The sequence below is a fragment of the Maylandia zebra genome, linkage group LG23 (assembly GCF_041146795.1).
Source record: "Maylandia zebra isolate NMK-2024a linkage group LG23, Mzebra_GT3a, whole genome shotgun sequence".
Classification (NCBI taxonomy): domain Eukaryota; kingdom Metazoa; phylum Chordata; class Actinopteri; order Cichliformes; family Cichlidae; genus Maylandia; species Maylandia zebra.
In genome coordinates this window covers 6,587,691-6,610,140 of record NC_135188.1, presented here as the reverse complement: position 1 = coordinate 6,610,140, position 22,450 = coordinate 6,587,691, and the positions used below count along the sequence as shown (strand labels likewise).

The 22,450-nt window shown below is 40.1% G+C and overlaps 3 protein-coding genes across 4 annotated transcripts; 1 reads left to right on the top strand and 2 right to left on the bottom strand.

The window, feature by feature from the left end:
- LOC101479629 (ras-related protein Rab-11B) lies at window positions 1-4,875 on the top strand. The gene is made up of 5 exons (XM_004554868.3): window positions 1-183; window positions 1,420-1,615; window positions 1,705-1,898; window positions 1,992-2,072; window positions 3,900-4,875. Exons 1-5 carry the CDS (start codon window positions 144-146, stop codon window positions 4,043-4,045), a joined length of 657 nt encoding a protein of 218 aa, XP_004554925.1. The 5' UTR covers window positions 1-143; the 3' UTR covers window positions 4,046-4,875.
- A 2,859-nt stretch (window positions 4,876-7,734) lies between these two features.
- On the bottom strand, window positions 7,735-14,767 carry marchf2 (membrane-associated ring finger (C3HC4) 2). Of its 2 annotated transcripts, none has more exons than XM_012920183.4 (5): window positions 14,398-14,767; window positions 11,948-12,245; window positions 11,399-11,603; window positions 10,916-11,125; window positions 7,735-10,818 (listed from the first exon to the last, which is right to left on the bottom strand). In XM_012920183.4, exons 2-5 carry the CDS (start codon window positions 12,142-12,144, stop codon window positions 10,660-10,662), a joined length of 771 nt encoding a protein of 256 aa, XP_012775637.1. In that variant the 5' UTR covers window positions 12,145-12,245; window positions 14,398-14,767; the 3' UTR covers window positions 7,735-10,659. The 2 variants fall into 2 exon arrangements, with proteins under 2 accessions (XP_012775637.1, XP_004554926.1); XM_004554869.5 differs by having other exon boundaries at window positions 11,408-11,603; window positions 14,398-14,764.
- A 2,091-nt stretch (window positions 14,768-16,858) lies between these two features.
- LOC101480206 (ras-related protein Rab-11B) lies at window positions 16,859-22,027 on the bottom strand. The gene is made up of 5 exons (XM_004554870.5): window positions 21,867-22,027; window positions 19,878-20,073; window positions 18,411-18,604; window positions 18,217-18,297; window positions 16,859-18,130 (listed from the first exon to the last, which is right to left on the bottom strand). Exons 1-5 carry the CDS (start codon window positions 21,904-21,906, stop codon window positions 17,985-17,987), a joined length of 657 nt encoding a protein of 218 aa, XP_004554927.1. The 5' UTR covers window positions 21,907-22,027; the 3' UTR covers window positions 16,859-17,984.
- Window positions 22,028-22,450: the final 423 nt, after the last annotated feature.

The following is a 22,450-nucleotide window of genomic DNA, read 5'->3' as shown; positions in this document are numbered from 1 at the left end:
GCGGGCAGTCACGTGACCGTGTCAGCGGCTCCGCTCCGTGCACATTGTCTCTCGTCATCTTGGCGCACCACCCTGGTTTGGGCAGGGAAACCTACCTACTCTCATCACCGCAATCTCAAAAAGGAGGGCGATAGTATCAAACGATGGGGAACAGGGACGATGAATACGACTTCTTGTTTAAAGGTAAGCGGAACCGCTGCCGCTTCTGGACGGGTTCAGCGTCAGTTAGCATGCTAGCTGCGGTACCGCCGGGTAGAAAATCAGCTGGTGGTGGCTGCTAACTGTAGCTAACCCGAGATCCCCCCCCCCCCCCCCCCTTTTTTTTTTTTTTTACATTTTATTTTATTATTATTATTTTATTTTACAATTGAAGCGTCGCTTCCTCTAATTAAACCCATATTTACCGTTACTTTAGGTGCGGTGCTGTTTCTTTTGTACCGAGGTTTACAGCTAGCAGTTTGGGCTTTTCTAGAAAGTAGGGCGTGTGGCGCTGCAAGCTAGTGGCTAGTCAGACGGATGGTGCCATTACTTCTGCATTAATTAAACTTTACTGGCATGGAAGAGAAGTTTTCCTTTGCGGTGGCCACACGTAGCCGTCTGCTATTTAAGCAGGGGCTCCAGCAATGGTCTGCTTTCTTTAGACTGCCTCCTAAACTCAGATGAAATGATTAAGAAAACAGGATTCCTCTTTGTGCCCCAAAAAACAAACAAACAAAAAAACAAAACAAAACTGGAGCCTGAGGGAGGAAACTCGCTCCCAGTGAAAGCAAAGAGGAGGAAACTCCAGTAGAGCCCTGTTTTGCTCCCAGGTGTTTTCCAAACATCAAAAGCCAGCATATTTTCATACCAAACAAATACCAAGCCCTGATCATATGATCCATTTACTCCTAGGATTACAGTTATGTTGATTAGGTTTCATTGTCAGAATGGGACCACAATAGGTGGCATCCTTATTTCCTCCCTTGTGATACTAACCTGAGATGAAACACTATGAATGGCCAAGTAGCTATCTCTTAAAAATATCAAATCAAAGTAAGGCGGTCTAGAGAAGCCATTGGATACTGATTGTAAGATACTGATGACTCGTTACGACACAGCAATAAGAGGCGTTGAGAAACTGATGAGTCAGATTTCCTATAGAGCAGGATATTGGCAACTTCTAATAGCCTCATTCCCAAAAGGGCAAAGTCTGATAGCTAGAGATAGAAAGCAACAGTTCAGCACTTTCAGCATGGCTGTAAATTCTGTAGTAAAATCTGTAATCCTGCAGCTAAAAATGAGTCTGTTTAAATTAAGTGTAAAAACAAAGTAGAAATCCAGTCACTGGTCACAGACCCGCCTATGGGACACTATTAAAAGTACAATTTCCTTGAGTGCTTTTCATTTAAAGTCTAAATATAATTTTTGTATTGTTTCTAGTTGTACTAATCGGAGACTCTGGAGTAGGGAAAAGTAACCTGCTGTCCCGTTTCACAAGAAATGAGTTCAACCTGGAGAGCAAGAGCACCATCGGGGTGGAGTTCGCCACCCGAAGCATTCAGGTGGACGGCAAAACGATAAAGGCTCAGATCTGGGACACAGCTGGCCAGGAGCGCTACAGAGCCATCACCTCAGCGTGAGTATTTTCAGTTTGTCTGAACTAGCTTACACGATCGTGCTGTATTGACAGTATTTTAATCGTTCCGTTTATGCTGGTTCACTTAGGTATTATCGCGGTGCGGTAGGAGCTCTCCTAGTCTACGATATCGCAAAGCACCTGACATATGAGAACGTTGAACGTTGGTTGAAGGAGCTGAGGGACCACGCTGATAACAACATTGTCATAATGCTGGTTGGAAACAAGAGCGACCTCCGACACCTCAGGGCCGTGCCCACTGATGAGGCCCGAGCATTCGCAGGTAAATCGCACTGAGACACAATTATGCCAAACAGTCTGCGCTCAGTGTGATTTTGTGCATATCTCAAGTGTCGAACGTCTCTTCTCGTATTAGAAAAGAACACACTCTCATTTATTGAGACGTCAGCATTGGACTCCACGAATGTAGAGGAGGCATTCAAGAACATTTTAACAGGTAGGAATGCACACAGAATTTTTATTTTGAAATCTGATAAAAGGCATCTACCAAAATCATAATACTGGTAGTGACCAGTTCATGTAATTTCATCAAATGTTTCAGTATAGATTTTGTCACTGTGAAATGATTTTTGATGTCCCCAACATTCGTTATTAGTTGAATATGTTGATGATAAACAAGTATGGGTAACTACATTAACTATTGTTAAAATAAGTCATGTTATGCTCAATATTTTGACCACGATTTTTAAGGTTAGTAAGTTCGTTTCATTCTTAGTGAAGGACTTTTTTACAACTTGAATGTTGCAGTCATTGTATGTGCAGTATTATACATGTTAACATCTGTATGATGACATGTAGATGCACTTTATATTATAGCTTCCCAGTGTGCTTTTTTCTGAAAAATTGATTATTTGACTGCTGTAAATGCAGTGAATTAATGTTAATGTTAAGCCAACTGAAGCATAAAAAAGCCACCCAACTCAAGCCAATGGTAGTGTTTTGCATCAACAAGGTGATTCTCAATGAGCTTTATCTGAAAACTTGGCGTAGCTTAGCACGCTGTGCAGCATATCCTTAAAACAACAGGGGAAACTGGACAAATGAAGGACAAAATAAGACGTGGCACGTCTATCAGTATCTTAAAGTCATGGCGATCAAGAAGCCATTCGTAAGGGGGAGTAAATAGAGAGAAAAGGCTGGTGTTTGCCAAGTTACACAAGAATGGGACTGAAAAATAATGCCAAGAGGCCTGATGGAGTGATTAATCCAAATTTGAAATCCAAAGTTTATATTGCCATCATTTTGTCTGGAGGAACTCGGGAGAGAGGTACAACAGAGAGTGTCTACAACCATCTATAAAACATGGTGGACGCTCTGTCATGGTTTGGAGCTGCATTTCAGCTAGTGGTGTTGGAGATCTTGTCAAAATTAATGAATACAGAAAAGAACGGTTAGATTTTGAATAAGCCAAATCTGAGCAACGGCTTCATTTGTCAGTGATCCCAAACACACTGTCAATCCAGTAAAGGCATACCTGAGAAGAAAAACGCACAACAGAACACTGTAAGGTAAGGACTGGCCTCCTAAGAGCCCAGACTTGAACATTATTGAAGGAGTGTGGGATCATCTTGTCAGGGAATGGGAAAAAAAGACATCCATTATCTAAAGAAAAGCTTTTAATGTTCTCCAGGAAGCCTGGAGAACTATTCCTGAAGACTGTGCTGTCAGTTTCCTTGTAAAATGTAAAGAAATGATGGCGAATCAAGACTTTTTTCTGACAGTAATGTATGTTAGTTGCATGCCAGATAGAAGCAGGAAAAAAGACATTACATTTATATAACTACTGTACATACTTTAACATGTATTAATTCTGGGGATTTAGGCATGGGTTGTAATTAATATTTACTTAAATTTGGTACATTTTAAATGCACTCATATTTCGATTAGTTTGATCAGTAAGTGTAACTTACATGCTACTGTTAAATATTTATTTATTTAATAACACATTTAGCGTTCTTTACACCCACTGGTTAAAAATAGAGGACTGAGAGAGAAACAAACCCCACCTCAGGGTGACAAACTAGTGTATTCCTTGGGCTGATCCCTGGATAAATGGGAGGGTTACATCAGGAAGGGCATCTGGCATAAAAATCTGTGCCAGATCAAAACATGTGGCGACTCCTCTGGGAAATGCACGAGCAGCTGATAGTACCTTTTTATATTTAATCTGCACAGCCAGTTAAATAAATAAGAACATTAAAATTTAAATGATGAACATTGCAAAAGTGTAATTTTTTTTCCTCTTTCTCAAATTTGTCTGCAGAAATCTATCGCATCGTGTCACAGAAGCAGATAGCAGACAGATCTGCACACGACGAGTCTCCAGGCAACAATGTCGTAGATATAAGTGTCCCGCCAACCACTGACGGGCAGAAGGGCAACAAACTCCAGTGCTGCCAGAGCCTGTGACGCTCTGTCCAATGACACTCATCCTCTCCTCCACATTCACCTCCACATCACATCACCTGTGCACTTTTTCCCCCCGTAGCTCTGCTCACGGCCAACTCCCTCACCACTTTAGCCTCTTTTCTTTTTTTTAAATCTTTTTTTTAACCTTTACTTTTGTTTTATAAAGTACTTTTGAAGTCACTTGTGCTCTTCTTTTCTGCCATGAAAGAAACATTTCAGAAGCCTTTATGTCACTCAGTCAGTCTGCGTGAAGGTTCCTGTTATCCAGGAGCAAGGCAGTCTTTGCTGTCTTACTGATGCCTGTAAAGTTGTTTGAACTGAAACACTGTCCTCTAAAGGGAGGTTGTGAGATACATTTCAATGGTTTACCACTAGATGGTGCTGTGTAAATAAACTACAGACAGTTACTCCAACCAGGTGAAGCAGTATTGTGCTATTTGACAGTGTGGCTCTTACATCCTTACATCATGCCAAAAAATATCCTCATTATGTATTTATTGAAGAAGATTTGGCTGAAGTCATCATTGTTTTACTTTCAGTTTAAGAACTGTGTAAATTTACAATAAAATCCTTGACTGAAGCAGTTTGTTAAATGGATATTTAACGTACTCTGACTTGTTTGGTTTTCGTTTGTTTGTGTTTTTTGTTTTTGTTTTTGTTTTTTCTCATCAGAAATGTACTGAACTGCGTGGACAATTTTAAACTATTCCACACAAAAACAAACTGAAATATTGTCATTTTAATTCTAGCTCTGAAGTCACTTAGATAACTATTTTACATGTGTAAGTGTAAGGTAGGTGAAAAACATTAAAATGTTCAATGGACTGGTACTTACAGTGCTTTTCCTCTCTGACTTCTTTACTTCATGCTTTTAATCACTTTTTAGCTGGCACACTCTGACGTCTTTCCAGTAATTGGGATCTCAGTATCTGACCAAAGTAGCCTAATAAGCAGATGACCCGCTCAACCTCCTGAGCCCATAACTGCTTACATGTTAATGTCTCATTCTAAACTCTACTAATGTAAATATTTAAAACTTTGAATTACGCCTTTTTGAAGTTAGAAAACTGGGTTTTCGAATCTGAAAATACAGCTGCTAGTACAGAAATTTAAGTCGAATCGAATCTTTGATCATAAGTTTGATTACTATGTTTTATTCTTGGACCCTGATAGAGTACAATTCAGTTTATATTGCCAAATAGCATCAACAGGGTGCTTTATATTATAAGGCCCTACAATCAGACAACCCCCTCTTTGAGCAAGCACTTAGCAACAGTGGGAAGGAAAAACTTCACTTTAACAGGAAGACACATTCAGTAGAGCTAAGCTCAGTAAGGGGAGGTCATCCACCACAACTGTTTGGGGTTGAGGGCAACAAAATAAAAGACACATTGTGGAAGAGAGCAAGAGATTAATGATTAGATGCGGAGTGGTGTCTAAAGATATAGTGAAAAGGTGAGTGAAGAAGAAGCACTCAGTGTGAAACCCCCTAGCAGCCTAGCGTAGTTACGGGGGGTTCAGGGTCACCTGATCCAGGCTTCGCTATAAGCTTCAAAAAGGAAAGTTTTAAGCCTAATCTTAAAAGTAGAGAGTGTGTCTGTCTCCAGAATCCAAACTGGAAGCTGGTTCCACAGAACAGGGGCTTGAAAACTGAAGGCTCTGCCTCCCATTCTACTTTTAAATACTCTAGAAACCACAAGTAAACCAGCAGTCTGAGAGCAAAGTGCTCTTTTGGAGTGATATGGTACCATGAGGGCCTGATTAAAGTGAGGTGAAGGATTTCATATTTGATTCTGGATTTAACAGGGAGCTAATGACGAGAAGGCAGTGTGGGAAAAACATGCTCTCTCTGTCTTACCCCTGTCAGCTCGCTTGCTGCAGAATTCTGAATCAACTAAATGGGCTTTTTAGGGAGGTTTTAACTTTTCCTTATCCATTTATACAATGGATCCATCTATACATAATACTTTTTCCTTCTGACTGGCTACCGCTTGCAAACAAAAGACCTGAACAGCAGGTAGGTCGGCTCCTCTGTTCAGAGCCAGCTTTGTGCACTTGATGACTACATTAGGGGTATCATCAATACATGCAAAAAACTGGGGTTTTTTGTTTTTTTTACTTGAAACTAGTCATCTTTAGTATGAGCATCCACCAGTGTAACACTGCAAATACACTTACTGGGCACTGGGTAGGAACCTTTACCTTCAAAACTGCTTTCATTCTTCCTGCCATAGATTCAACAAGTTAATGCAGTTCTTCCTCAGAGATTTGTGGCCATACATCCATATCTCCTGTTCCACCACATCCTAAAGGTGCTCTATTGGATTGCGATGTGGTGACTATATAGCCCATTCGAGTGTAGTGAACTTATTGTTTGAGATGATCTAAGGTGTTGGACGCAGGCATTAGAAGATTGGTATGCCGGTGATAAGCATGAAGATCGTCAGCGGTGGGTTGTTGTAGGAAAATCTTCACCACCACCAGTCATCTGATCTGTCAGCACAAGGCAGGATGAATCCATACTTTCATGCTGTTTGTGCCAAATTTTCACCCTGCCACTCATGCGTCACAGCAGAAGTGGAGCCTTATCGGACCAGGCAACGTTTTTCTAATTCTCTATTGTCCCATTTTGGTGAGCCCATGTGAATTGTAGCCTGTTTTCAGTTGCCAGGCGTGCCACCTGGTGTGGTCTTCTGCTGATGTAGCCCAGCTTCAAGGTTCCCGTGCCTTCCGCTATCCTCTTCTGCATACCTCGGTTGTAGGGAGTGCTTGAGTTACAGTTTCCTTCCTATCAGCTCAGAGCAGTCTGGTCATTCTCCTCTGACCTCTGGCATCAACAAAACATTTTCACCCAGAGAACTGCTGCTCACTGGATATTTTCTCATTTTCATGCCATTCTTTCTTTGGGAAAAACCCCAGTACATCAGCACTCAGACCAGCCTGTCTGGCGCCAACAACTACATCATACTCAGAGTCACCAAAATCTAATTTCTTCCACGTTTTGATGTTCAGTTTGAACATCAGCAGTTATCACCATGTCTAAATGCATAAAGTTTATGACATGTGACTGACAGCTCAAGATTTGTACCTAATGAAGAGGCCAGAGAGCGTATATGACAGGATATAAAGAAGCCCCCCTTTAATATTTTAAAAATACATTGCCATTTTTTACTTGAGTATATCCTCTGTAGCTCTTTTGTATCTGGTCACCATCTAGATCATTTAACTTGGAGCAGCACACCAAGATTTACATCTCTAGAATGCAACTGCTGTCACTGAGAGCAAGACAGGCAAGTAGGAAGGCAGAAGAAACACCTTTTAACATTGCTTTGACTCCTAATAATAACCTGTGAAAAACATTTTTCCTTCCTGGAGAGCAGACCCTCTGCACAAAAACAGCATATTTTGAACTTGTGTTACTCTAAGCTGCTTATGCCGCATGCAGCGGACAGGAAGCAGATACTGAGTGAGTCTCCACGGATACCATAGAAGGACTTGACATTAGCGTTTGTTTTTTTTTCCATTAGGATTAGCAAGCTCACTGAGCTGAGTTTCAAAACAGACTTAATGACATGTCATCGTCACTGCACTAGACGGACTTGTAAACATCCATTATAACTACACTATATAACATATATGACAATTCCTTACCAACACTACACAAGTGCAGACAAACTGTCACTGACAAATTCATGATCACATAATTTATGATTATGTTTTATTTGCTTTGCAAACATTTCTTGGCTGATTGCAGGTACCAGTACATTGATGAAGACATCCCTTCACCCCACAGCACACCATAAACATTGTAGTATTTAACAATATAAAAAAAAAAAAATACTGAGGAATAGCAACATAAATTGCAGATGAAACAAAAAAAACCCAACATGCCCAGTTCACAAATGTGTTATAACGCAACATTATTAACATTTGCGTGTTCATTTGTTTGAGTAACAACAAAGAAATTTTAAAAAATCCCTTTCTATATTTGCTTTCGCGACTCAAATTTGTCTTAAACGTGACAAACATTTTAGACTCTCTTTTTACGTTTCTCTAAAAACACTGTCAGAAATTCTTAGTAGCCAAAAAAGGAGAAGTGTTGCATAGTTTGATGCAACTCTGCAGAGACTCCCAATACAGGAAATAAGTTTGCATTGCATCAAAAAAAAAAATCAGTTATTTCTTGCACATCGTACAAACAGATTCCAGTACTTTCTCGGGTAAACACACGGATGACCAAATTAATCATAAGCCTGCAAGGCAGACGAGCACACCGCAGTACTGCAGGGTGTAATCCTTTGTTCTTAAAAACACAAACAAATATTTATCTGGGGCAGAACGCGGATCAAACGAGCAGGAGTGAAATGTACCAAAGGGAACTGGTAATGTAAACAAGGAAATGACTCGTTACTGGTAATGCAGCACTGTGAGAAAAGGGAGGAAAACACAAGCATATGTCAACATTCCTCCTGAAAACAGACATCTTTACATGACTAACGCTTCACCACCTACTTAACTGGTAACCTCATTTTGGGTTTACCACATTTATGTAGCATTAACAAAGGACAGGAGGGGAAAATATACGATGCTTGCTGGAAACTAATAATTTCACTGATCTGATTTGTCTGCTGAATGTTACCACAAGCCCTTTCTAAAAACACATTTCTCTCTGATAAATTTTACATCACCACACACCACATCATGTTAATAAATTACTATTCAAGCCTGACTGATTTAAAGGTAAATATTTAAATAATTAACCAAGAATGATAGATTTTGCCCATTTACTAAATGCAGAAGCATTCATTAAATGGAACTAAATCAAAAGGCATCGCACAGTTTGATCACCATGACGGCGTCATGCATCAACAATTCCTTTCTTGGAATTATAATCAAAAATCCACCAAACAGGTCGTCGTCGGGTTAGTTTTAAACTTATATCGCTTTAAACACCCCCTTTAAGGGGACGAATTCTTTTAATTGCAACCCATTAAAAGACAAATCTATAAATAAAAATGATTAAAGTATTTCAGACCAATACTAAGCTGAATTGGCTTCATTAGATCCACTGAATTAAATTATTTTTTTAGTAGTACATGTAATGTTGGGAGGGTTTTTTTAAATCTACAAGCTTGTCTCCCTGTGGACAGCCTACAGCATGCGTTAAAAAGCAATTAGACATCTCCCTGTAACCTAAATTAAGCATAGAGAAGAAACAATGTTTCACATTACAAAAACTGGACCATCATATGACCCGGAAATCTGAATACCAGGCACACGCTGTAGTTTGTAATCAACTTCAGCTATCTCCCAACTCTACCAACACAGCCAGTTCCAGGCGAGTCTGGTCAGTAACATCAAAATGCTGGCGGTTACCTTTAGGGTTTACCAGCACTAAAAATCCCAGATTAAGAAAGTTTCTCATCACATTAGACCAAATGCTTAATCGTAACTTAAACAACAGCAGGAATTCTCTGACTGTTATGATCATGAAAAAAAAAAAAGAAAAAAGGAAAACACCAAAAATGAATAACAAGCAACACCGATAACGCTTTTGTACACTGCCCCAGCCACCACACCAATACTCGTGATGGAGTTTCTATCCATCTATATAAATATAAATACCTACTTGTTACATATTGATAGTACAAGAACCTCTATGAGGACACTGTTAAACCCTACTTCAGTAGGAATAGGAAAGTCATTCGTTCTTAAGTGGTTTAAAAAATGATTTTAGAATACAATAAGAGTAAAAAAAAATATTAACAGTGCTGCTTGCATGCATAACTGTGCACGTTGGTAGAACTGTCTTCGTGTACTGCGAAAACCTCGATGTCCACAGTGTTTTATTGCAGAAGTCTCTGCTTTACAAATGTTATGCAGCCGCCTGGTCTCGGATGAGATGATGTAAAAGCTGCGAGTTAAAAGATTCCACTCAGATGACATATCCAGATGTGACTATGAAATAAAAATTAAAGATCAAAGCTTTTTATCTTCAAACTACAGACTAATATGTGATTATACAACGAGATCCTCAGTGGGCAGAGAAGAGAAGCCCCAAGTAGGTAAGTGCGTGCCCACGTAACACACAATTAAAAGGCGTATGTAGCAGTTGCTTTTATCATCGCAATACACAATGAGTAGACATGCTATACCTGACCATCGATGGGTTGTTAAACCAAGCAGGACAATCATTCAATTTCACAGTCCTCTTTAACAAGTTTACTCGATCCATCTTGTTTTATGCTGTCAGTTTTAGCCAGTCATGTTGTCACATCTGTGATGATGAGACAGCTCGGCTCCATTTCTGCATGCTTCCACCACTTTCACCGTTCCTCAGTGCCTTTGCATAAACTTGGTCAACACCTGACACGAGGAAAGGCAGATTCCTTTAAAATGTGCTAATTCCTGCACCCATGTGAGGATTATAAAATGCAATGTGAAAAAATATGAGCCCATGGTGCAAAGAAAAAAAAAAAAAGAAAAAAAAAGCGACACACACAAAAAAAATCCCCACAGGTGTTTCTTCAAAGTCAAAACTGTGGGCAGGATGCATCGGGAATCAGCCCTCATACGTAAAAGATGTAATAATCATCGACTATCTCCGTTTGGTCTCATACGATGCTCTCACTGGCCGATTTTTTCATCAGTTTATTAGAGAGCAAGGAATGCTGGGAAGAGTTCGACTCCTTGGCTTCGGGAATGAGCAGACGTACTTTCTGGTTTGTTCTCCTCCACTCAGAGTACAGCTGACAGTGGTAGCGGAATGATACCTGAAGAAAACCGAAGTGCAGCATTATACATCAACCTTTCCGAGTGAAAATGTCTGCTTTACAGTAATAATGGATGGGAATTCTTTTTTTTTTTTACCAAAGTCCAAAGGACGTAGATGGTGAAGAGGGCAATGGTGAGGGCAATGAGGCCCACAGCCTGCAGCCAGCTCCTCAGCTGAAGATGATCCTGAGCGCCCCTCAGGCAAAGCCAGCCAGAAATAGCTGCTAGAGGAGTGATAAACAGGAAGCACACCATGTCACAGAACAGTGTTCTCTTCTCATTACGGGGGCCGGGATCTCGCAGCCACTGTGGGGTAAGACGTAAGAGGGAAGAAAAACAGAAAGAAGTCAGACTGTGGCAGAAACCAGGTAAAAAGAAAGAAGCTAATGAAGAGAAAAGACATTCTGCATTAACAAAGAAGCAAGCAAGCAAGCAGAGAGATGTAAAACAAGAAAAAGACGGATAAAAAGCACCATCACACTTTCATACATACACACTCATTCACAACCAGCAGCCCAACCACGATGAATAAAAAGGATGAGAAGAAGGATTGTTGCAGACAAGGCAAAGGGCATTGACCTTTGTTACCTCTGTGAGGGGCCTCGGTCGGCGCTCGATGCTGAACTCCGTGTGGCAAAGCTCACAATAGCTGGTGTTGGAGGACGACAGCCACTTCTCTAAGCAGCTCTTGTGCACTGTACCCAAAGTGCCTGTGCAGTCGCATGGAGACAGGAGACCCTCGCTGCTGCCTCCTTCATGGCAAATACGGCAAATGGGACCATCACTGAGATAAAAAATATACAGAGATTTTTATAAATGGCAGGCATCGTCTGCATGAAACACAGCAAAAATGTTTTACCATTCTATCCCAAAGAGAATAATAATAATATTCAATGGGTGTGTAGTGAAGAAATGTGAAAAAAAAACCCACAAAAAACAAGAAAAATGGAGAAGTGCGTTGTCTGAAATAGTGTTAATACAAGGCATAATCACAAGTTTAGCAACTATAGCAAAATATATATATATATTTTTTTCCTATCTCTGGAGAAGCTGCCATCACAATACAATCCCATTCAAAGTTTACCTGTGGAACATCTTACAGCAATAACAGTAATATTCTTAAAGTACCTTTGTGCACTCATTGGTTTGAGCACAGAGGACAGCAACCGTCCATCTATGGCTGTGACCTGGGTGACGTAGAGCGCCTGGCACCCGTCACCGCCCGCTTCCTCCACGCTCTTCCACAGGCCTGTGTTGCTGGCACAGTCACACAGAGAGCCAGGGAGGTGGCAGCACCCGCCGGTCGTCATTGTTACAGGGTCCATTCGCTGGCAGCACGAATGGACTGGAGGGTGTGAAGGGTTGGAGGTGAGGGGAGGCTGGGGGAGTGCCAGGCACAAACTGCTCCTGTTTTTCTCTAGTGGCTCTGCAGAGAAACAGACACACACAGACAATGCATTATCGTTTTTTAAAAAATGTCTGTGGTGGAGAGATAGCAAGTAATTTTACTCCAACTTAATATACTAGAGAAACCCAGGTTTACTCTGCAAATGCTCAAACTAAATAAATGGATCAAGGAGACAAGTTTGAGTGATGTTTTAAGTAAGTTTTTTTTGTGTGCTATAGTGTGCACTTGTCCATTAATACTTTAGTGTCCAGATTAGGCTCGTCGGAGGGAAGTTCTGGGTTTGGAAAAGGAACTTATGGAAATCAGCTACAGTACAATGCCTGCACTATCATGATGAGTCATTTTATGTTTGCTATATTATGCTTACAGTCCATCTGTTTTTATTGACCTTCATGTTCATGTTCATGTTCATGACTAGCAAACAACATGGTATTACAGTTTTGCAATAACCCAACTCACCACTTCCCTCTTAATGTTTCTAGTACTGTCAGGGAAGTCGGTAACTGGGTTACTAACCAGATAACTGATCAAACAGACACTGACGTATAGCATTTTTTATATATAAAAATGTGATAGTAGACCAGAGTTTGTTCGTCATTTGGCTCACTGCAGTACTGTGACAGAGTTACTTAAATGTCTGTAGTCTGTTTCACAAATGATTAATTTCCTACCACGTGGGAACGGCTAAAATTATCCAGAAAAGACGTTCCGTCTTTTAGAAGAAAGCTGTCCGTTTGGAGGTGGGCCAGTTTGCCCAAAAGCAGCTGCTAATCCATTATAAAACCAAGTGTGAGGTCAGTGACAGTGAATGTGATGTGCAGCAGCCTGATAAACAGCTGTCTTAACCCAGATAACCCTTAACAACATTTTTTCTTGCTGTCTCAAAAATGTATCCTATTCTGTACAAATGAATTAGAACACAATAAGCAAAATTGAAATACACTGATTACAAGCAATAAAATAAGAAACAATAATTTTAAAGTAGCATGTCTGATATATATGGAACTTTAATGGGGATTTGGGGGGAATATTCACTGAAAATACTTATCAACTTACTTTTAAAGAACTACTGAGCTACTAGTCTGTTGTTTATGTGGGTTAACACTGGGCTAGTGTTGATAATAAAACCTCTTTAGCACTGTACATACCCTTGGTAAACTACAGCATTTATACGCAAACCCAGTATACTCTTCCATGTCCAACACTTGTTTTTCAAGAGGAGATTTGACATGACAGCCAGTGCAGAAATGTTTGTGTCTGTTTATGAGATTTTGCTGTTCAATCAAACAAGAATTTAGACAACATCTGGCAATGAATGCTGTTTCTAACCCTCGCAACTGAGAAAAGATGATTCAACTTAAGTCAAGCATCTCACTGTTTAAATAGAAGTTAGACAACAAAGCCCTTTTATGATTATTTATAGCTCGTTGTAGTTGAGTCACAATCTTATGCACTTTGATTTGTTAAATCCTGAATTAACAGAGCCAGATGATGAACAGCTTTGTGAAGCCGAAGAGCATTTTTTCCCTATTGCTGCTTGGTGTTATTGTTTATGCATACGGAGATTTGGAGGGGGTACGTCAGGGGTGATTAAGAGGTACAATCCCTGACCTAAATAAACAAAGAGGTAACCCCAAATTAAGGCAACCGCTGACTCTATTAAGCTATTGTTTTCCGAGTCTTTTAAATATCAGCTGTGTGTATGGATTCGTCAGCTGGGGAACATCAATGCAGGGATTTTGTCAAGATCAAACAAAAATTACACGTTTGAATGAATGATTAATGATGGGTTTCTTACAATGATAAACCCTCATACATTAATATGCAGTTAGCTTTCGAACTGGGGCATTTTCCTTCACTGTGGCTCTGTTACAGGAACTAACCGCTGCAGACAGATGTGGGAATTTGAACCAGACTATTGTCTGGATCAGAGTTGAATTATGATACTGTACAACTGCGCGGCAACTCAAATTAGCTGTGTGTATCTCTGCTGTTCTTTACACACGAATAACTACTATCCAACTTCGTCACAGTGAAAATGTCGTTATAAAGAAGCATTTTCTAATCAGTTTCACTTTCACGGCAGCTGTGTTGTTTGCTAGCTGTCAGCGAAGTGCTAGCCATCCGCTTGGTGGAAAAAAGCAACAAATAAAAGCTAACAGCTACTCACCCGTGACTACTTCTTCTTCTCTTTCTTCTTGGTGATGTTTTAGTCCTGTTGTCCGAAAAAGCTCGCATTTCCTTCTCTATTCATGTTTAATAACTATGTATGAGTGAACAGCACAGGCGGCTAACGATGAAGGCTGCTCAGTGTAAGGCTACACCAGCTAGCAGTTCTCAACTGATAACAGTCAGGCCAGGCTTCCGCTTTCCCTGGGCTTTAAATACAACCCAGAGGGTCATTATCATCATCAGCTGCCTGCGTCTGCGTCTGCGGTGAAGAAACGGCGTCTCAGAGCACAAACAAATCCCGAAGACGGCTATAAATGTGGCCGCAAACAGCAGCGTGCCAAAGGGAGGGGCCCCAACAGGAAACATGACAGGCTCAATGAGACCGGAAAACTTCACAATTCAACACAATTCAAAACCATTAACCCACACTGTTTAACACATCTGCATTTTTAAATTAGTTTTTATTTCACTTTAAGTTTTGTTTCGCTTCAGTCAGTGACATAGTGGCTTTCCTCGGTTTAGTTTATAACAGTTTAAACGGCCTTATTTATGTTTGAACTTCAGCTGTGAGCAGAATGTGAAGAAACATCCACTGTGACTTCTCTCTCTAAACATCTATGTACTGTGTTGAAGAGATCTGTACTAAAGTTGGGCCTGGGCTGTATTTCAGTGTAATACCAGTTTGTACCACGAGATGGTGCAGCGAGAAAACGTAACCTTAAACATGCAAATAATTAAATCACATCATTTATGATACTGTGCAAAAATCTCGATTCGCCCTTCATTTCTTTGTTTGCTTCCATAAAGTCAAACTGAAAACTGTTGATCTTGAGCAACTCATTTTTCCTTTTCTCTGCCTTGCACCCATTTTCAGAGGAGTGTTTTTTGCTTGGTGAACTGCTTACAACTGACCTATGTAACATTCACGCATAAAAAAAATGCTTTAAACTCAAGGGATGAACCAGTGTCATGTCTATACGTAACATGACAACTTAGCAAAGAAATAATTTTAAGTTTATGTTGAGACACGTTGTTACTAAGAGCCTATTTAAAGCTCTTTGTAACAACTAAGATTCTATTTTAATCTACAAAAAGTCCCAAAGATACCAATTGGACAGATATAAAATAGTATTTATGCACCAAGAAGGTGATCCTATTAGCCAAAAAATTAGCACATCTCAGTACTGTACGTACTGAACCTTGAACTTTTTGAGGAAACTGGACAAGTGGAGAACAGAAAAATGTCACAAAGGTAATGGATGCATACACTTAGAAAAACAGTGTCAGATTTTGATAGACTGTGGCCTGTAGAACTATGTCTGAAGACTACTTAAAGAAACTACAAGAAAGCTTGCCTCAGAGTTCACACTGTGTTGAAGAACGAAGGTGGCCAATTAATGACTCTGAAGCTCATTGGAAGTTTTCTTTCTTTAGCCTAATATTTTCATTTAAAATATATTTTTCCCAGCTAAAATGACATACATCCCACCAAATTGCATAGTGATTCAACACATATTGTGGTCTATAATAGCCACAACTATTAATAGACTATGTCTTTAAACTAACATATGTAACCAAAGTCATTAACCCAAGCAGGAGTAGAACAAATTCATGATCATAGTGTCTGTTTGAATCAATGACTGTATAATAGAGGTGCAATGGCCTCATTTAAAATCCAACAGAGCAGCTTTCCAGCTACTGAGGAAAAACCTGAAACCTTTTACACCAGTAACACCCTCAGATGCACCTGAAAACCCTAGGTGCTTTTCAAAAAGTTAACCTATGTACTTGAGGTCAAGGTCATTGAGATTCCAATTTGTCCGAGATGTTTATCAGATGTACTCATAGGATGAATTTGAAAACCTTATGTCATCTCGCTCTTGAGTTATAATGCTCACAAACCTTGTCGTCAATGCCACCTGCTTTCTCATAGTAGTGTATTCTCAGAATTGGCACTTCTTGTTTTAAATGTGCTTTGTAGCCAGAAAGGCCTGCCCTGAATGTGCACTGAGATGTTACATGTAGTAAACTATCCTAATTTTATCGTTTTAACCTTATTTATACATTTCTAATAATTTTGAATACAACCTAAAAAAGTAGGTTTGTATCCCAAATGCCTAAGAAACCCATCTGTCAATTATTAAAACAACCCAGCTTAAGGTATGAGTAAACTGAGTAAGGGATACCAAAATAACTGTCTGCTGTATGGTCATATGGACAGGTTTTAGTTATGAGTCAGTATTTTCTGGTGTAATGCAAAAGTAGGAAAAAAGATTATATATACTCAGATTAAATTCACATTTAAATGTATGAGATGCTTTCTTATGAACACCTAATGCATGACAGCACCTCAACCAGATGGGTGGAAATATTTTTTTCCACCCAAGTATGAAAACAAAATTTGCATTTCTGATTTTCACTTCCATTTTTTCAAGTAAAACCCATTAATGTTGCTGAAGTGAAAGCAGTATGTGGGGAGTATTTATTTATTGGTTTTCCACAGATAATGTTCTGAGTTTACAAACTTTTATCAATTCCTGTTCAACAGTTAGGATTAATGACAGCAATGGCTTATTCGGTACAGAAATGTTACAATTTCAACTTCATTTTTCCTTTTCTGTCAGCATTGTTTTCCTTACAGGTAGCAAAATGCTACCTGATGAAAATTTTATGCCATTCTGAAATATAAGGTTCCACTGAAATAACTGGACTCTAGTGCAAAAAACCCCCAATCTAATTCTGAAATTAAAGTTTGACATCATACACCACAACTTATAACAATGAATCTCCTGTGGACCGTTACACATTTGTTGCAAATAGCCTGGACCTTTTAGCAATCACCTGCAAGCATAACATCCTTGAACACGGTGAAATGAGCTTCCCCAAAACTGATTCTGATAGTTTCCTTTGGTATGTTTGTGTACTAAACTAAAATTCATTCACTCACACACACAAAAACAAAAATGTGTCATGTGTTTCATGCTTGCCTATAATGAGTCAGTCATTCATAGCCAGTCTGGTCCCAAGCTCATGCTAATTTCATGCCAGAGTGGGCACACAGCACAAAAGAGGAAAATTAAAATTAAAGAGGCAACCAGAAACTCTTGACAGACCACACATCAGCACTCCAAACGAACCTTCCTCTCATCTCCTCTTCTGCACCCACATTGCAAGACAGGCAGAATCAGGTCAACCCCACATGAAAATGAGACTCCACTATAGCAGATTAGGCTGAGAAAAGGAACCGAGTAAAAACACCTCTGAGCACTCATAAACAGGCCTACCGATCCCTCGCCACTCCTTCAGCAGGAGTGGGTCAATAGGATCATCACCTAGTGAATTAAAAAGAGATTGTAGTTAACAGCTTAACAATCGTCTTTCTTCTCTGTTTTCGTATTTTAGACAAGTTGTTTTGACACGGGACTCAGACGAACAAAGAAGAAAACAGCATAAAGGAATGTCAAATCTAAGAGTCTCTGTGTCAAACACTTCTGAACCCATGAGGGTAAGATGACAGCATCTGACAGTAGAAGGGAAAAGAGAAAACTCTGACACAAAGTCAACCAGAAAAAGAAAAAAGGAGGGTCACAGGCTTTGGCAGCAGGGGAGTTTGTTGCCCCTCTGCCCATCCATGGTTGGGGGGACACTTATGTCCACTACATTGTTGCCTGGAGAATCTTCGTGTGCAGATCTGTCTGATATTTGCTTCTGAGATACGATACGGTAGATTTCTAGGAAAGAAAACAATGGCATAAGAGGTCTAACAGTAGAGTACCTGGATGATTATTGAGTTGAGTTCACACTTTTTATTTTTTACCTGTGAGAATGCTCTTGAATGCTTCTTCTACGTTAGTGGAGTCCAAGGCTGAAGTTTCAATAAATGAAATAGTGTTCTTTTCTAAGGTTAAAAAAAAGAAAGAAAAGGGATTTTTATTTTACAGCAATTGAACTGAATGTTAAGGAGCTACTTTGACTGCTCCAAAGCAAAACAAAGAACACTCAAAAATCCACCTGCAAATGCTCGGGCCTCATCAGTGGGCACGGCCCTGAGATGTCGAAGGTCGCTCTTGTTTCCAACCAGCATGATGACGATGTTGTTGTCAGCGTGGTCCCTCAGCTCCTTCAACCAGCGGTCCACATTCTCGTACGTCAGGTGCTTCGCAATATCATAAACTAGGAGAGCCCCGACTGCGCCCCGATAATACCTGATGAAGATAGTTGATAATGATGGCTTTATGGCATCTAACTTTTTAACATTAACATGGTTTAATATTAGTTTAAACCATAAATAGAAATTACAAGCCAAATGTATTTTCTTTTACACTTGTTTTGGTTATAATTGGTGACTAATAACAGTTTCATATAAAGACACTAAGGTTCACAATCATTTCCATCCCTACAGAAGTAAGGAGGACACACAAACAATACAAAGAAAACAACAGGACCTAATGATCCAATGGAGCAATGGCTTGCTGCTTTTGCTGAAAACAATAGTGCCACCAATCTGACACCACAAGACTCCAGCATCTCCAGCAGGATTTCTTGTATTGCATTTTATACCTTGTATTATTTTCACAACTTTTTATACATATAAATGTAACGGGTGTATTAAAAAAATCATTTATTTTTTGCTTTGTCAGTATCGTTTATGTACATATGTATGTATATATATATATATATATATATATATCTATTTTCTGTATTTATATTTTTGGAGCTTTTATTTTGTTTGTGTGACCTTTGACTTCCCACAAAGTCATTTCGCTATTCTCCTCAGTCACCCAGAGGCCCTGCTGAGGAGAGGTGCGTGTACGCTAGTGTTCCCGGTTACACAGCGATTAAACACAGTTAAAGTAAACAAAAGTGATTCAAGGATTGCTTGTTCCCTTTATGCATTTCGTCTCACGGCTTTGTTGGATGTTTTAGTGTTAACTGTTGTTTCCCTGTCGAGTACAGCACTTTATTGTAACATGCTAATTTGCCGATCCCAGGTTAGGGCACAGGCGCATGCAGGTGATTTCTCATGTGGTCCGCTATTCTTCTCTCTCCCTTAAAACTGTGCATGCAGAAGCCCAGTTAAATTTGCTGTACCGAGTTGTTTTTATTTTGAACAGTTTTGGGAGAATAAACCCGCCCCAGCTGGCAAAGCGAGAGTTGACTCCTCTCATCATTCACACAACACAACGTAGGAACAAGGCAGTCAGAGTTTCAGGCCAGACCGGCTACATAAACAGCTGTTACAAAATGGTTCCTCTTGGGTGATTAATTCCTCCTGATAACAAAAGGAATTTGGACAATTAATTTATGTAAAACTGGCACCAGGTCTATTACCCTAAGGGGTTCAAACACGTACTACTCAGCCACAATTATTAGCAAAGACACATCTCATTATACATGTCTAAGTGTGTGAACATTACCCTATAAATAACCATTACTAACGTAACACCTTAAGTAATGCATACGACAAAACAAACTCACGCTGAGGTGATGGCTCTGTAGCGCTCCTGCCCAGCTGTGTCCCAGATTTGAGCTTTTATCGTCTTGCCGTCCACCTGAATGCTGCGGGTTGCAAACTCCACCCCGATGGTGCTCTTGCTCTCCAAGTTGAACTCATTTCTTGTGAAACGGGACAGCAGATTACTCTTCCCCACTCCAGAGTCTCCAATTAGTACAACTAGAATCAAAATACACACCAGACACATGAAAAAACAAAGCAAACAGTAGACCTGCTGTGTCAGTGGTCTACCATGGCTCACTTAAGGCTGCAGCATTCCCACCCCTGTTACGCTGCACAGCCAGCCCAGAGAAATTTTTTTATTTTATTTAAGCCAGTCAAACTCGCCACAGCAGAATGCCTGCCCCCATCTCACCATATCCCTAACCCTAACATCCTCCTCTGTCACACCAACCCTCTGCAACCTCCTCTGAGGTTTTTCTCTTTTTTTTTCCTCGCTGGCAGCTCCATACTCAACATCCACTATTTCTTCTCTGCACATCCAAATAATCTCAGACTTGCCAAGCTTTCTATCTAAATCCCTCTGATGTCCTCATTTCTAATCTTGTTCATTATGGTCTCACCCAATGAAAATTTTAGCATCTTCAGCTTTGCCTCCTCCAGCTCGACCTCCTGTCTACTTCTCATTATCACCATTTCCAAGCCATACATCACAGTAGGTCTCACTACCATCTTGTAAAGCTTTGTTTTCACTCTTGCTGCTGTCTTTCTGTCACAAATCACACCTGACACTGGTCTCCATCCACTCTACCCTGACTTGACCCCAGGTATTAAAACTTCTCTACCTTCACTACCTCAGCTACTTGCATGCTTACCTATTCACCTTTCTCCCTCTCATTCACAGAGGTATTCTGTCTTGCTTCTACTGACTTTCATTACTCTTCTCTCTTAGTTCATACAGTCACCTATCCAGGCTCTCTTCCAGCAGCCACGTACGCTTACTACAGATCACAGTATCGTCTGCAAACATGACATTTCACAGAGACTCCTCCCTGGCCTTATCTGTCAGTCTGTCCATCACCACTGCAAACAAGAAGAGGCTCAGGTGGATCAGACGATCCGATCCCACCGTGAACCCAGTGTCACCACTGGCTCACTGCCCTCATACATGTCCTGCACTTCCCTGCTACCTCTGACTTCCTCATAGAGTACCACAGTTCCTCTGTATCGTTTGTTTTCTCTAGATCCACAGAGACACAGTGAAGCACTCTCTGACCTTCTCTACACTTTTCAAAGAAGGCATCACATCTATAGTGCCATACCGCTGCTAACTTATCATCAGCTTTGTTCTTATCCTAGTTTCCACAACTGCTTCCCCTTTTCTTAATGATGTGGCTCATCAGCTTTAATATTTTTAACACTTAAAAAAAATCATTTTTTTCAACACTGACATTTTCAAACTGACGTTACGCTAGAATTTCACTTTGTTCATGCACACCACCTTCACTAATATAAGACATATTTTGTCTAATGTTAACGTGACGACAAACAAATCTGATGATGTCAGAGAGAATAAAATGACATTAATTATTCCTGTTAGGCATACTCAAGGTCGTTATCACCAAGTTATCCAGCTAATTGATTTACAGATCAAATATAATCAGAACATGGGTTCGTTTCAGTTAACTTCAAAGTAGGAACGTCGTTGTGATGTTAGCGGCTAGCTACTTAAACACACTTTAAGCAGCCTGACAGCTGCCGTGTCTAAACTTACTCACTGGGATAAGGTGTATCCTAAAGCTAGGGAATGCACATTTGTTCACTGAATTTCCAAACTCTACCTGCAGCAGCGTCAGTTTTTTCAGCAGGTATCGTTTCATCGTTTGCTACTTTGCTACCAGTGGAGCTAACTTTAGCATTACTGACTTCCTCAGTTGCTCCTGTTGTTACCGAGAGCCATATTAAAGACGACCGAGACGCTGACATTCATCCCCCTTCAGAGATAAACTTACCTTTGAACAGGTAGTCGTATTCATCGTCTCGGGCTCCCATTTTAGAAGACTTATTTTTTTAAACTTTAACACAAACAACAACAATAACAACAACAACAAGCTTCTCCACCAGCAGGTAACAACCAGCAGGCACCGCCTTCTAGGAAGAGGAAAGGCACGTGAGTTTTGCAACTTCGAGTTAGGCCAATTGAAAAGTTAATCTCATTTACTGACAGACAAATCCACCAATCACATGAGTTCTTTGAAGATGCTGGCCAATCATCGTGTACCTTGAAAACACGACTACCATCGCAGCCTTTGTTCTCCTAATTTGGATGCTCGGAGCCTTCAGAGCTCGTCGACGTACCCCCCCCCCCCCCCACACACTTTTTGAAGTAAAAAGTATTGCACAATATACACCAAGACGGAAAGACTATACTACACTGTGCTAGAAAAGCAGGATATACCATCTATTATTGTTATACCATGTTCATATTCTATCTATCTTTATCTTTTATCTTTTTCATTTACATCATTATAGTTGTAGGTAACTATAATACCCTGGTCAGAAATGGTTTAATTGTACCCGAAAGGATGTGCCTAGG

Excerpts from the sequence above, each read along its gene's own strand:
- marchf2 (XM_012920183.4), bottom strand. The coding sequence starts at position 12,144 with ATGGACCCTGTAACAATGACGACCGGCGGGTGCTGCCACCTCCCTGGC. Across the intron at positions 11,604-11,947 it reads AAACCAATGAGTGCACAAAG|TGATGGTCCCATTTGCCGTA; the intron begins GTACTTTAAGAA and ends TTTTTATCTCAG. Across the intron at positions 11,126-11,398 it reads CCCTCACAGAGGTAACAAAG|TGGCTGCGAGATCCCGGCCC; the intron begins GTCAATGCCCTT and ends CTTACCCCACAG.
- LOC101480206 (XM_004554870.5), bottom strand. The coding sequence starts at position 21,906 with ATGGGAGCCCGAGACGATGAATACGACTACCTGTTCAAAG. Across the intron at positions 20,074-21,866 it reads ATACGACTACCTGTTCAAAG|TTGTACTAATTGGAGACTCT; the intron begins GTAAGTTTATCT and ends TTTTGATTCTAG. Across the intron at positions 18,605-19,877 it reads TACAGAGCCATCACCTCAGC|GTATTATCGGGGCGCAGTCG; the intron begins GTGAGTTTGTTT and ends TATCTTCATCAG.
- LOC101479629 (XM_004554868.3), top strand. The coding sequence starts at position 144 with ATGGGGAACAGGGACGATGAATACGACTTCTTGTTTAAAG. Across the intron at positions 184-1,419 it reads ATACGACTTCTTGTTTAAAG|TTGTACTAATCGGAGACTCT; the intron begins GTAAGCGGAACC and ends TATTGTTTCTAG. Across the intron at positions 2,073-3,899 it reads ATTCAAGAACATTTTAACAG|AAATCTATCGCATCGTGTCA; the intron begins GTAGGAATGCAC and ends ATTTGTCTGCAG.